This window comes from Microcaecilia unicolor, chromosome 1 (assembly GCF_901765095.1).
Source record: "Microcaecilia unicolor chromosome 1, aMicUni1.1, whole genome shotgun sequence".
Lineage (NCBI taxonomy): Eukaryota > Metazoa > Chordata > Amphibia > Gymnophiona > Siphonopidae > Microcaecilia > Microcaecilia unicolor.
The window spans coordinates 140,763,500-140,776,728 of NC_044031.1; the positions used below are offsets into that span (position 1 = coordinate 140,763,500).

Genomic DNA, 13,229 nt, shown 5'->3' on the forward strand with positions numbered 1-13,229 from the left:
ACAAGGGCGGTCTCCAAGGAGGGGCAGGTGAGAGAGCAGGGTCGTTGGACATGGGTGGCTGGAGGGGGGGCAGAGGGAGGTAGGGTCGCTGGATATGGGTGGCTGCAGGGGGGGCAGGGGGAGAGGAGGATCGCAGGACATGGGTGGCTGGAGAGGGGGGGCAGGGGAGAGGAGGGTCGTTGTTTGATGCGCTGCTCCCTGCCATTTGCTCCGCATGTTTCCCTACTCCTCCCCCTGCCTGGGAATCAGCTGTGAGTGACGTCAGCCTGGTTGGCTGGAGGGGGGGCAGGGGGAGAGGAGGGTCGCTGGACATGGGTGGCTGCAGGGGGGGCAGGGGGAGAGGAGGGTTGCTGGACATGGGTGGCTGGAGGGAGGGGGTGAGGGGGGTCCTGAGATCAGAGAGGTGGGGGTAGAAGGGGGGCCTCAAACCATAAAGGGAGGGGGAGGGGGCACACACTCACTCACTCTCTGTCTCTCACATACACTCTCTCTGACACACTCTCTGTCTATCACACTCTCCATCTCTCACACACACTCTCTCTCAAACATACACTCCGAGGAAAACCTTGCTAGTGCCCGTTTCATTTCTGACAGAAATGGGCCTTTTTTACTGGTATATATATAATACTGACTGCTGCAGGAAGAATTAGCCTGCCGAGGCCATGGCTGGGCACCAGCACAGATTATCCAGATCTTATTGAAACTGAGCTGGCCACTGGAGCTTACGTGGGCCGCAGCTGAAAATTGGCTGGGATCTGCATAAAAAGAGAGAAGTGCCTCAGTTCCTCTGATACCCCTTCTCTCCCCCCCTCAACCAACAAGAATGTCAGTAGGAGTTGTGGCAGATGTTCTGAGGTCAGACCCGCGATGGGCAGGAGCGAGTGGGCATTGCTCCTTCCCCTATGACTCACTAGACTACCATGGAGATTCCAGGTATGCCCAGGGAGACCTGCAGGGATGGGAGATCAGGACAGGGGACCATTTGAAATCACTCTTGCTGCCACCCAGAAGTTAACCAGGCACTGGCCAATATTTAGACCAGTGTCCTGTTAGCTCTGTGGCTAAAGTTAGGTAGCCAATTTGGTGTCCTAATGCTAGTGGCTTACTTAACTTAGCTATTGGTCTGAATTTCGCTGCTAACTGGTTAAGTACCAGCTCCTCCCAGGCTCCACCCACAGACCACCCTAGCACTAACCAGACAGTGCAGGGGCAGTTCCTGGTAATATTCGGTGGCACTGTCCAGTTAAGCACTTAGGTGGCCCCAAGTGATTTAGCCAGGCAGAAGGCTTTCCTGCCTGGATACATCGCTTTGAATATTGGATAGATTGTGCTCCTTTTCTCTCTTATAACAGACAGATAGCAAGTATATACTGCCATACCATCCAAAATGGGATTGAGTGTGCTTGTTCTACTGCAGATTTGAAATAGAATACTTGACAGAATCTTTTATGAATCTAATTCATGCCTTGGAACTGCTTCAAAAGCTGACAGGGACATTAAAAAAATGATATATACATATACATATAGATATATAGATGTGTATTCCCATTGTAATTATATAAATTGCACATAAGTAGCATTGTATATATGTGGAAACAAGGCATATTTTGATGCATGTATTTTAAAATCTACGTTCTTATATTGCTCAGTTTCTCTTTAGATGCATGGGTTGGATTTTTGGTTTCTGTAAAGTATACATGGAGAAATAAAGGTCAACAGATAGTCTGCAGAGATATGTAGTCCTAACATGGCAATCAAGAACTCTGCTGACTGGCAATTTATCACTATTAACTGAAATCATTTAATAAAGGTGTAGGGCAAAGGAAAGTTTCCAAGTTTGCACACACTCAGCTCAGCTTTGATGGTAAAACTCCAAAACTGAATGCTAAAATGTGGGGAACTTTGATGCCTGCATCTTTGTACTAGTTGGAAAAAAAATTATAAAAAGAGATTTGCAAATGGAGGGGAAATAGCAGTGAAAAATGTGATTTTTTTGACTTTTATTTCTGGTTTTGTGCTTTCTTTTCTCCTAAAAATGTTATTGGCACACAGCCCGGAGCAAACTTTCACTATCTGATGACCAGGTAGAAAGCTCCAATTTGCACAAAGGCTCTATATGGGAAATGAGATCGTTACATTTCATCAATATTTTACAAAAGGCTCTGCCACATGTGCAGCCTTTCTAAAATAAACATAAGGACATACGTATTTTTCTGACATATGAACTGAGCATGGTGACTCAAAGTGCTGCCACTGACTGCTGAGCTTTAGTGACTGGGGGTGGCTCTATATTTCTTAACCAGGTAGGGGGATCCCTGCCAGCTTCATGGGTGCTGGGTAGGCCTGAGGTAAAAGTGGATAGGCCCAAGTCAGGAGCAGTGGTGTTCCTGGACTCGATGGCACCCGGGGCGGAGCGCCGATGCGCCCCCCCCCCGGGTGCAGCGCCCCCCCCCCCCCCCGCTAGATGACACCCCCCCGGGTGCACGCTGCTGGGGGGTGCCGCGGGGCCGCCTGCTCCTCCGAGTTCGCTAAACTTCGTTCGTTCGCTGCAGCTCCCTCTGCCCCGGAACAGGAAGTAACCTGTTCCGGGCAGAGGGAGCTGCAGCGAACGAACAAAGTTTAGCGAACTCAGAGGAGCAGGCGCGCGCCGCGGCATCCCCCCAGCGGCATGCACACGGGGCGGACCGCCCCCACCGCCCCCTCCTTGGTACGCCACTGGTCAGGAGTAAAGAAACAGCAAGGCAGGGTAGTCTGCCAAATCCAATATGGAAGGCAAGACAACAAAGCAGACCTTGTAAAAAACACAGTCTATTAATAGACTAAAAGCTCCCAGAAGTTCAACATAAAATGCCCACCAAATGGCTGCATCCGGGGCAGTAGGTCACAGCATTTTCATGAGAGACTGATCCTAGAATATTGCTTGCTATGTTTTAACAGCTGCACCAGCCAGGCTGATTTTGCAATTTTACATCACCTGGTGGCCTACTGCCCCTGACATATTCATTTGTACAGACGAAACACGGCCATGTCGGGCGTTTTATGTAGAACTTCTGGGAGCTTTTAATCTATTAATAAAGACTGTGCTTTTTACAAGGTCTGTCTTGTTGTCTTACCTTCCATATTAGGCCCAGGTCAGTCCAAGCTGATGTGTTTGAACATCAGCTTGATAATAAACAAATGATGAAGGTTCTGTTTTAATTTTTCCTGATGGCATTATAAAATTTCAATAAATCCAAAAGTAAAATTCATCAAGGCACAAACTATACAGTATGATTTGTTTACCTCACAGAAACAACTATTAGGTTCTGTGTCAAAAACATATGGCTATCTGTTCCAGCAAATATATTGCCATAGCCTGGAGAGCAATTCTATAAAGGGGCACCTATATTTAAATATCTAGAGAGCACTTATGTCGAGACTATTTTGTTCTTTCCTTCAGAGGAGGAGGCCATACGGCCAGTATAAATGTTTGCACCTAGATTTGGGAGATAAAGAGGCCCTTTTACTAAAGAGTTGGCACTCAGCAATTGGCTTGCCCTCACAAATCTGGAACTACCACCTGGTTACTGCAGGAGCCCGGCAGTAGTTCCCACCCCCAGCGTGTGCCATTTCCAGTGATACACAAATATTTTCTATTTTGTAGCGCCAGTGCTTACCTGGCAGTAATCTGCTGCCTGGCTACCACTGGGTTAGTGAAGGAGCCCTTACTGCCCCCCCGAAATGGCTGTGAGGCAAAGCCATTTCTTAAAAAAAAAAAAAAAGAGGCAGCCTTTTACTTGCTGCGATAAAAGAGGGCCTCAGTGCAGATCAAAAACATATGATGACGCTAGCTCAGGCCCCCTTTTACCGCAGCTTAGTAAAAGGACCCCAAAGTGCATAACATTATGCGTGTTTGCCGACCCATGTGAATGACCACATGCAAACTACATGCTACTAAAGATGTGCTCATAGTTATAGAATTGCACACAGTATTTGGCACCTAAATGTTGCCGTCAGCATTATAGAATTACTCCCTCTAAGTAAGTGCATTTTGGAGGCAATTCTATAAATTGGTGACTCTTGTTTAGGCATGCCGATGCCTTGCACTGGGCACCAATTCTATAACGGTATCTGTGCATCAATGCTCCTATAGGATATCAGCATGGGCATTCCAGTGATGCCGGAGAAGCAGTGGGCAGAGGAGGAGAGACCGGCGGTGTGATCCCGGCTGAAACGGCAGTACCAGCTGCAGCTGAATGACCTGAATCGCCGAACGCTGATACAAGATTCTACCTTGACCCGTTGGGCTTATGCAAGAACATTAAATATCTACCCAAATTTCAGACCTACACCCAAGACCTCCTTCCTTGATTTCATGTGGGCAGTTGGACCTCTTTTTATCATATACTATATCCTCATATCTGATAGGATGCTCTACATTTTGATGTCTTAGCTTATTATTTGTTGTTACAATGATTGGCTGAGAGTATTTGATTGCCTCCTGAGGCAGGCGCTGTTGGCACTGAAACTCTTTGCTGCGTTGAGTCTGCGTTTAGGTTTTGCATCTTTTAATAAACCCACTGTTTGGATATACATTCAGTCGACCCCTTACATTTTCTTTCGTCTACACTTTTTGTGTTTTATGGTTAGGGGGATACTTCTGTTTGTTTTGGATTAAAATAACAACAATATAAACTCCAATAACAAAAATATGGTGTATGACAAAACCAAATATTAATTTAAATACACATACGTATATGTGACCATGTCTGGGAAAAAGTGACTAAATTCTCCAGAAAAAAGAGGTTTTTATGAATTCTGTTAGATCAAACAATTAGTAATACAACAATCTAAACCTCATCCTTTTATGTGAAAAGTTCAAACATGTAATTTTTTCAGACTACTTATGGACCCATGAAATAAAATCAGCCACTCTCAACATTTTGGTTCCGCTTCTTTAGTTAACTTTTTCTAGAGATGGTAACATATCATTGCATGTATATACATATACATGTATAGACATATGATGAGAAGGGTGACCTCGCTCGTGTATAACAAACAGTGAATCTCTGTGAATGAGGATGACCAATGATGGGGTTCATGTGCACACTATAAACAGTCTGAGGCTGCGTAGGATGACTTGACACATTGGTGAAGTCACACTCAGTGTTTGTTATACACAGGTGAGCTTGTGAATGTTGAAAATTAGCCCTCTCATCATATGCCTATACATGTATGTTCATATAACATCATTAAATAATAAAAGACAAACATGTATTTAAATTAATATTTGGTTTTGCCATACACCATTTTTATTGTAGGAGTTTGTATATTTTGAGAGAAAGTGCTGCCAGGACAAAGAAAGTATCTCTTTAATGTTGCCTTCCCCCATCACTCCACTTCAGGCAGCCACCTAAATTTGGCTAGTGAGAAATCCAGCCTTGATTTTAAGAAAGATCTGGCTCGCTTTTTTAGATGCTTCTTCTACGCTTGTATTAAATCATACAAAGATGAGACCTATGTGGTCTGGAATGCTCTTATGTAGCATCAACATTGGATAATTGTTCTGTAGATCCAAAAATATGCATCCCAGCCTGCCAAGAATTGCTGCTAGTATCTTGGAAACACCACATCTGCTATGGATTCCATTTTCACTGTCTTTTACTGTGAGATGATGCCTGCTCAATCTGATCAATGACTGTCAAAATAAAAAAAAATAAAAAATCTTCCTATCTCGTTAGATAAATCCATAAGTGATATCTGCTGAAGACTAAGTACAAACCCTGCCTCACAACAACCCTGCTATTATGAAGGTGCAAACGAGTGAACAAAGCCATTTTCAAACCAGAAAAGCATCCAACTATTTGTTTCAAAAATGGCCATTTGCTAGATGATTTTGTGCTCAATGAGGCCGATATTCAGAGGTATATGGGCGCTAAAACGGTACTTAGGCGGCTATCTGGCTGAATATCACTGGTTAGCGGCTTAAAGATAAATGGTTATATCATGTGATATAACCGGCTATCCGCTGATTTTAAAATTATGTTTGGTGGCCACAATAGGTGGAATGACTTTGGCAGGTCTGACTTTAACCGGCCAGCACGGAAGTTTAACCGAATGAAGTTAAACCAAATATTCAACGCCGGTCATCATATTTGGACCAGCATTGAATATCCAGGTTCAGTGTGGGCCACTGGGGACAGCCCAGCTATCTCCCATGGTCCGAAAATCGAGTAGAGTGTTTCTATCTTTTAGGACCATTTTTGGAAAAAAAAAAAAACCCATCCAAGGGAAAAATGCATATAAACAACCCATTGGGATGTATGGGGGGAGGGGCAGCATTCTTACTAGACTGGCCACACAGACATCTCAGCAGAACAGTGGGGCACCCTAGAGGGCACTGAAGTGGATTTCACATAAAAGGTCCCAAGGTACACATCTCACCATAATCCCTTTATATTGTATGATGACCCTCACACCCCCACCAAAAACCTACTGTGCCCAACTGTACAGCACTACAATAGCCCTTATGCTAGCAGATGTCACCTATATGTACATAAAGTAGGTTTTTGGTGGGGGTTGGAGGGCTCACAATTTCTACTACAAGTGTACGTTAGAGTGTCCCCTTCTCTACAGTGCACTGAACCAACCACTAGGGTACTCCAGGAACCTGTTTGCTGCTCTAATAGGACTGACCATAACATCTGAAGGTGCTGTAGAGTCTAGTATGTACTGTTTCTTTCACAGTATGGGGGGTGGGTGGGAGGGGGTCAGTGACTACTGGGGGAGTAAGGAAGGGTCATGCCTTAATCCCTCCAGTGGCCAATTTGTCATTTAGTGCACCTTGACTTAGGTGTGAGTAAAATAGGTCTAAATCAAAACGTCTTTTAGCCCTGAACGATTTTGCTTTGTTCCAATATGGCATACAAACATCCACGTTTTGGGGAATGTTTCTTAGACTGCACAGCCCAGACGCTCATGCGAGAGATCTGGCTCATGCTTCAGAACAAAGGTCTTTCTTAAGACCACTACAATACAGATTGTATTTTACAACATTGCTAATTCTGGATCATCATTATCGTTCTCAAGTATTTAGACTCCTGATGTAGGCCCTTTGGCCGAAACAGAACGTTGTGTCGAGTCAATATACTGATTAATAAAGTTTGGTTCATCTTCACTCTGGAACTCCTGGTTTTTTACCCACTGTTTTGTTGTATTGTGACTATCCGTGGGATTTCGTTGAGTTCTCCACGTTTGTAGATTCTCTACAAATTCCACCCTCAACATGCCCCCTTGCCATTTGTTCACTGCAGAGAGAAAGTCTCAAACCTAATGCCACTTTATGCCATTTTTGAGATGTTTTTTCTCTTTAGAAAATGAGCCCATCCCCTACAATACTCATAAAATTCAAAATTGCCCTTGCTTTGAAATCAATGTAGAAATTTGAACAATGGAGATATGATACAGGGTCTGCAAAAAGTTCTAGATTTTACCTTCTGGCCAAGTATGCCATGCCCGGGGGATCCCTTGGAACCGGGTAAGCCTTGAAATCCTGGATCTCCCTGCAGAAAACAGAGATAAGTACAGTAATTTATAAAGAGCTGCAGAAGTCTATTTTATTTGCAGGTGGACATATGTTTGTAATGTTACATACATTGAGGGGCATAATCGAACGAGGATGACCATCTCTAAGGGCGCCCATCTCTAAGGACATAAGTACATAAGTAATGCCATACTGGGAAAAGACCAAAGGTATATTAGAAGGAAGAAGCAGACAAAAGAATCAGTTGGACCACTAAATGACTGAGGGGTAAAAGGAACACTCAGGGAAGACAAAGCCATAGTGGAGAGATTAAATGAATTCTTTGTTTCAGTCTTCAGTGAAGAAGATGTGGGAGAGATACCAGTACCAGAAATGGCATTGAATGCAGATGAGTCAGAAAAACGGAAATAAATCTCTGTAAACCTGGAAGATATAATGGGGCAATTTGACAAACAAGAGTAGCAAATCACCTGGACCGGATGGTATACATCCCAAAGTATTGATAGAATTGAAAAATGAACTTGTAGAGCTATTGTTAGTAATACGTAATTTATCTTTAAAATCAAGAATGGTACCGGAAGATTGGAGGACAGCCAAAGTAACACCAATTTTTATAAAGGGTTCCAGAGTTGATCCGGGAAATTATAGACTGGTGAGCCTGACATTAGTGCTGGGCAAAATGGTAGAGACTATTATAAAGAACAAAATTACAGAGCATATACACAAGCATGGATTAATTGGACAAAGTCAACATGGATTTAGTCAAGGGAAATCTTGCCTCACCAATCTACTACATTTTTTTGAAGGGGTGAATAGATATGTGGATAAAGGTGAGCCAGTCAATATTGTGTATCTAGATTTTCAAAAGGCATTTGACAAAATACGTCATGAAAGGTTCCTGAGGAAATTAGAAAGTCATGGGATAGGAGGTAATGTCCTATTGTGGATTAAAAATTGGTTAAAAGCTCAGTATTCTCAATGGTGAAGGGTAGATAGTGCGGTTCCCCAGGGGTATGTGCTGGGACTGCTGCTTTTTAACATATTTAAAAATGATCTAGAGATGGGAGTAACTAGTGAGGTAATTAAATTTGCTGATAACACAAAGTTATTCAAAGTTGCTAAATCGCAAGAGGATTGTGAAAAATTGCAAGAGGATCTTACGAGACTGGAAGACTGGGCATCCAGTCCATGACAGATGACGTTTATTGTGAGCAAGTGCAAAGTGATACATGTGGGAAAGAGGAGCCCAAACTATAGCTTTGTGATGCAAGGTTCCACATTAGGAGTCATCGCCCAGGAAAAGGATCTAGGTGTCATTTTTGTTGATACGTTGAAACCCTTTGCTCAATGTGCAGTGTCGGCTATCAAAGCAAATAAAATGTTAGGAATTATTAGGAATGGAAAACAAAAATGAAAATGTTATAATGTCCTTCTATCGCTCCATGGTGCGACTGTACCTCGACTACTGGTCATCGCATCTCAAAATGTTTTGTTGATATCTTTTAAAGTTACCTTGTTCTGAACCATGTGCTTTTGAGCAACTGTTGGCTGCAATTCTGGTCACTGCATCTCAAAAAAGATTTAACGAAATTAGAAAATGTACAGAGAAGGGCAACGAAAATGATAAAGGGGATGGGACGACTTCCCTACAAGGAAAGGCTAAAGTGGCTAGGGCTCTTCAGCTTAGAGAAGAGGCGGCTGAGGGGAGATATGATAGAGGTCTTTAAAATACTGAATGGAGTGGAACTGGTAGACATGAATCGCTTGTTTATGCTTTCTAAAATACTAGGGCTATGGGGCATGCACTGAAGCTACTAAGTAGTAAATTTAAAACAAATTGGAGAAAATATGTCTTCACTCAACAAATAATTACATTCTGGAATTTGTTGCCAGAGAATGTGGTAAAAGTAGTTAGCTTAGCAGGGTTTAAAAAAGGTTTGGATAATTTCCAAAAAGAAAAGTCCATAAGCCATTATTAGGATGGACTTGGGAAAATCTACTGCTTATTCCTAGGATAAGCAGCATAAAGTCTGTTTTACTGTACTGAGATCTTGCCAGGTGACCTGGATTGGCCACTGTTGGAAACAGGATACTAGGCTAGATGGACCTTCGGTCTGTCCCAGTATGGCAACACTTATGTTTTTATGCTTTAACATTCGATTCACACATTTCTAGAGTTTCCAAATCCTGCTTCTGGTCCCTTAGGTTTATTCATTCACTTTGTCCTTACATTGACGATAAGGCCTTATGCGACCCTTCTGCATTCTTTAGTTGCCTCGAAACTCCACTACTGTAATATAATCTATGCAGGCTTGCCTGTGACCTCCCTGAAACAACTTGAAACTATTCAAAACACTGCCATACGTATTCTGACCTACTCATACAGATCTGATCATGTTACGCCACTACTCAAGCAGAATCCTTGGATACCCATTACTTACCGAATCCAGATCTTGACTCTGACACACAAAGTTTTACATACTGGAACCTCTTCTTATGTTTTCTCTCTCATCTCATCTTATTTCTCTTCACATGCACTATGTTCCTCTTCTGCCCATCTTTTCCTAGTGCAAGACTTGCCTCTACTCTTCATTCATCATTATTTTCCATTACTCCATCACTTTGGAATGCCTTACCTGTTGACAGTCATTCCCAGCAATCTTATTCTAAGTTTAGGTCTCTAATCATAAGTACATAAGTATTGCCATACTGGATCAGACCAAAGGTCCATGAAGCCCAGCATCCTGTTTCCAACAGTGGCCAATCCAGGTCACAAATCCCTGACAAGATCCCAAAAAAGTACAAAACATTTTATGCTGCTTATCCCAGAAATAAGCAGTGGGTTTTCCCCCAAGTCCATTTTAATAATGGTCTATGGACTTTTCCTTTAGGAAGCTGTCCAAACCTTTTTTTAAACCCGTTAAGCTAACCGCCTTTACCACATTCTCTGGCAACGAATTCCAGAGTTTAATTACACATTGAATGAAGAAAATGTTTCTCTGATTTGTTTTAAATTTACTACTTTGTAGCTTCATCGAATGCCCCCTAGTCCTAGTATTTTTGGAAAGAGTAAACAAACAATTCACGTCTACCTGTAAAAGGGGCGATCAAGGAAGATAAAGACGTAGCGGAGAGATTGAATGAATTCTTTGCTTCGGTCTTCACCGAGGAAGATTTGGATGGGATACCAGTGTAGGGAATGGTATTTCAAGCGGACGAGTCGGAGAAACTTACTGACTTCACGGTAAACCTGGAGGACGTAATGGGGCAGTTCAGCAAACTGAAGAGTAGCAAATCTCCTGGACCGGATGGCATTCATCCTAGAGTACTGATAGAACTGAAAAATGAGCTTGCGGAGCTACTGTTAGTGATATGCAATTTATCCTTAAAATCGAGTGTGGTACCGGAAGATTGGAGGGTGGCCAATGTAATGCCGATTTTTAAAAAAGGTTCCAGGGGAGATCCGGGAAATTATAGACCGGTGAGTCTGACGTTGGTGCCGGGGAAAATGGTAGAGGCTATTATCAAAAACAAAATTACAGAGCACATCCAAGGACATGGATTACTGAGACCAAGTCAGCACGGCTTTTATGTGGGGAAATCTCACCTGACCAATTTACTTCAATTCTTTGAAGGAGTAAACAAACATGTGGACAAAGGGGAGCCAGTTGATATTGTGTATCTGGATTTTCAAAAGGCGTTTGACAAGGTACCTCATGAAAGGCTACAGAGGAAATTGGAGGGTCATGGGATAGGAAGAAATGTCCTATTGTGGATTAAAAACTGGTTGAAGGATAGGAAACAGAGAGTGGGGTTAAATGGGCAGTATTCACAATGGAGAAGGGTAGTTAGTGGGGTTCCTCAGGGGTCTGTGCTAGGACCGCTGCTTTTTAATATATTTATAAATGATTTAGAGATGGGAGTAACTAGTGAGGTAATTAAATTTGCTGATGACACAAAGTTATTCAAAGTCGTTAACTTGCGACAGGATTGTGAAAAATTACAGAAGGACCTTACGAGACTGGGAGACTGGGCGGCTAAATGGCAGATGATGTTTAATGTGAGCAAGGGCAAGGTGATGCATGTGGAAAAAAGAACCCGAATTATAGCTACGTCAAGCAAGGTTCCACGTTAGGAGTTACGGACCAAGAAAGGGATCTGGGTGGTGTCATCGTCGATATTATACTGAAACCTTCTGCTCAATGTGCTGCTGTGGCTAGGAAAGCAAATAGAATGTTGGGTATTATTAGGAAAGGTATGGAAAACAGGTGTGAGGATTTTATAATGCAGTTGTATCGCTCCATGGTGCGACCGCACCTTGAGTATTGTGTTCAATTCTGGTCGCCGCATCTCAAGAAAGATATAGTGGAATTGGAAAAGGTGCAGCGAAGGGCGACTAAAATGATAGCGGGGATGGGACGACTTCCCTATGAAGAAAGACTAAGGAGGCTAGGGCTTTTCAGCTTGGAGAAGAGATGGCTGAGGGGAGACAAGATACAGGTATATAAAATAATGAGTGGAGTGGAACAGGTGGATTTGAAGCGTCTGTTCACACTTTCCAAAAATACTAGGACTAGGGGGCATGCGATGAAACTACAATGTAGTAAATTTAAAACAAATCGGAGAAAATTTTTCTTCACCCAACGCATAATTAAACTCTGGAATTCGTTGCTGGAGAACGTGGTGAAGGCGGTTAGCTTAGCAGAGTTTAAAAAGGGGTTAGACGTTTTCCTAAAGAACAAGTCCATAAACCACTACTAAATGGACTTGGGAAAAATCCACAATTCCAGGAATAACATGTATAGAATGTTTGTACGTTTGGGAAGCTCGCCAGGTGCCCTTGGCCTGGATTGGCCGTTGTCATGGACAGGATGCTGGGCGCGATGGACCCTCGGTCTTTTCCCAGTGTGGCATTACTTATGTACTTATAAATATGTTAAAAAGCAGCAGTCCCAGCACAGACCCCTGGGGAACCCCACTATCTACCCTTCTCCTTTGAGAATACTGACCATTTAACCCTACTCTCTGTTTTCTATCTTTTAACCAGTTTTTAATCCACAATAGAACACTACCTCCTATCCCATGACTCTCCAGTTTCTTCTGAAGTCTTTCATGAGGTACTTTCTCAAATGCCTTTTGAAAATCCAGATACACAATATCAACCGTCTCACCTTTATCCACATGCTTGTTCACCCCTTCAAAGAAATGTAATAGATTGGTGAGGCAAGATTTCCCTTCAATAAATCCATGTTGGCTTTGTCTCATTAATCCATGCTTTTGAATATGCTCTGTAATTTTGTTCTTTATAATAGTCTCAACCATTTTGCCCGGCACCGACGTCAGGCTCAGACTTATCTTTTTGAACAGGTCTTTTCTTAAGAGGGTTGATGCTGTTGGGATGGCTGATGGTATCTGCAATATGGTTTTTTTGTTGTTGTTTTGGGTTTTTTTTACTACTACTACTTATCATTTCTATAGCCTACAAGGCATACGCAGCGCTGTACACCATACACAAAAAAGACAGTCCCTGCTCAAAGAGCTTACAATCTAGATAAGACAGGCAGACAGACAGAACAATTAATTTTTAGAATCACTTTCCTTTTTTCTGTTATGTCAGTACTTTCGAGTTCTTTTCCTGTTTTATGTTTTAAATGTAAACCACTTTGATATTATTATGAAAGCCAGTATATCAAGTTTTAAATAAAGA

At 42.6% G+C, this 13,229-nt stretch overlaps 1 protein-coding gene across 2 annotated transcripts in view; it reads right to left on the bottom strand.

Moving 5' to 3' along the window:
- The window catches only part of COL28A1 (collagen type XXVIII alpha 1 chain), a 378,659-nt gene that overhangs the window by 96,353 nt on the left and 269,077 nt on the right, over positions 1-13,229 (bottom strand). For both annotated transcript variants that reach the window (XM_030200920.1, XM_030200909.1), the window contains one exon: positions 7,473-7,541. In XM_030200920.1, coding sequence (XP_030056780.1) covers positions 7,473-7,541 — 69 coding nt within the window. The remainder of the gene's footprint in view (positions 1-7,472; positions 7,542-13,229) is intronic.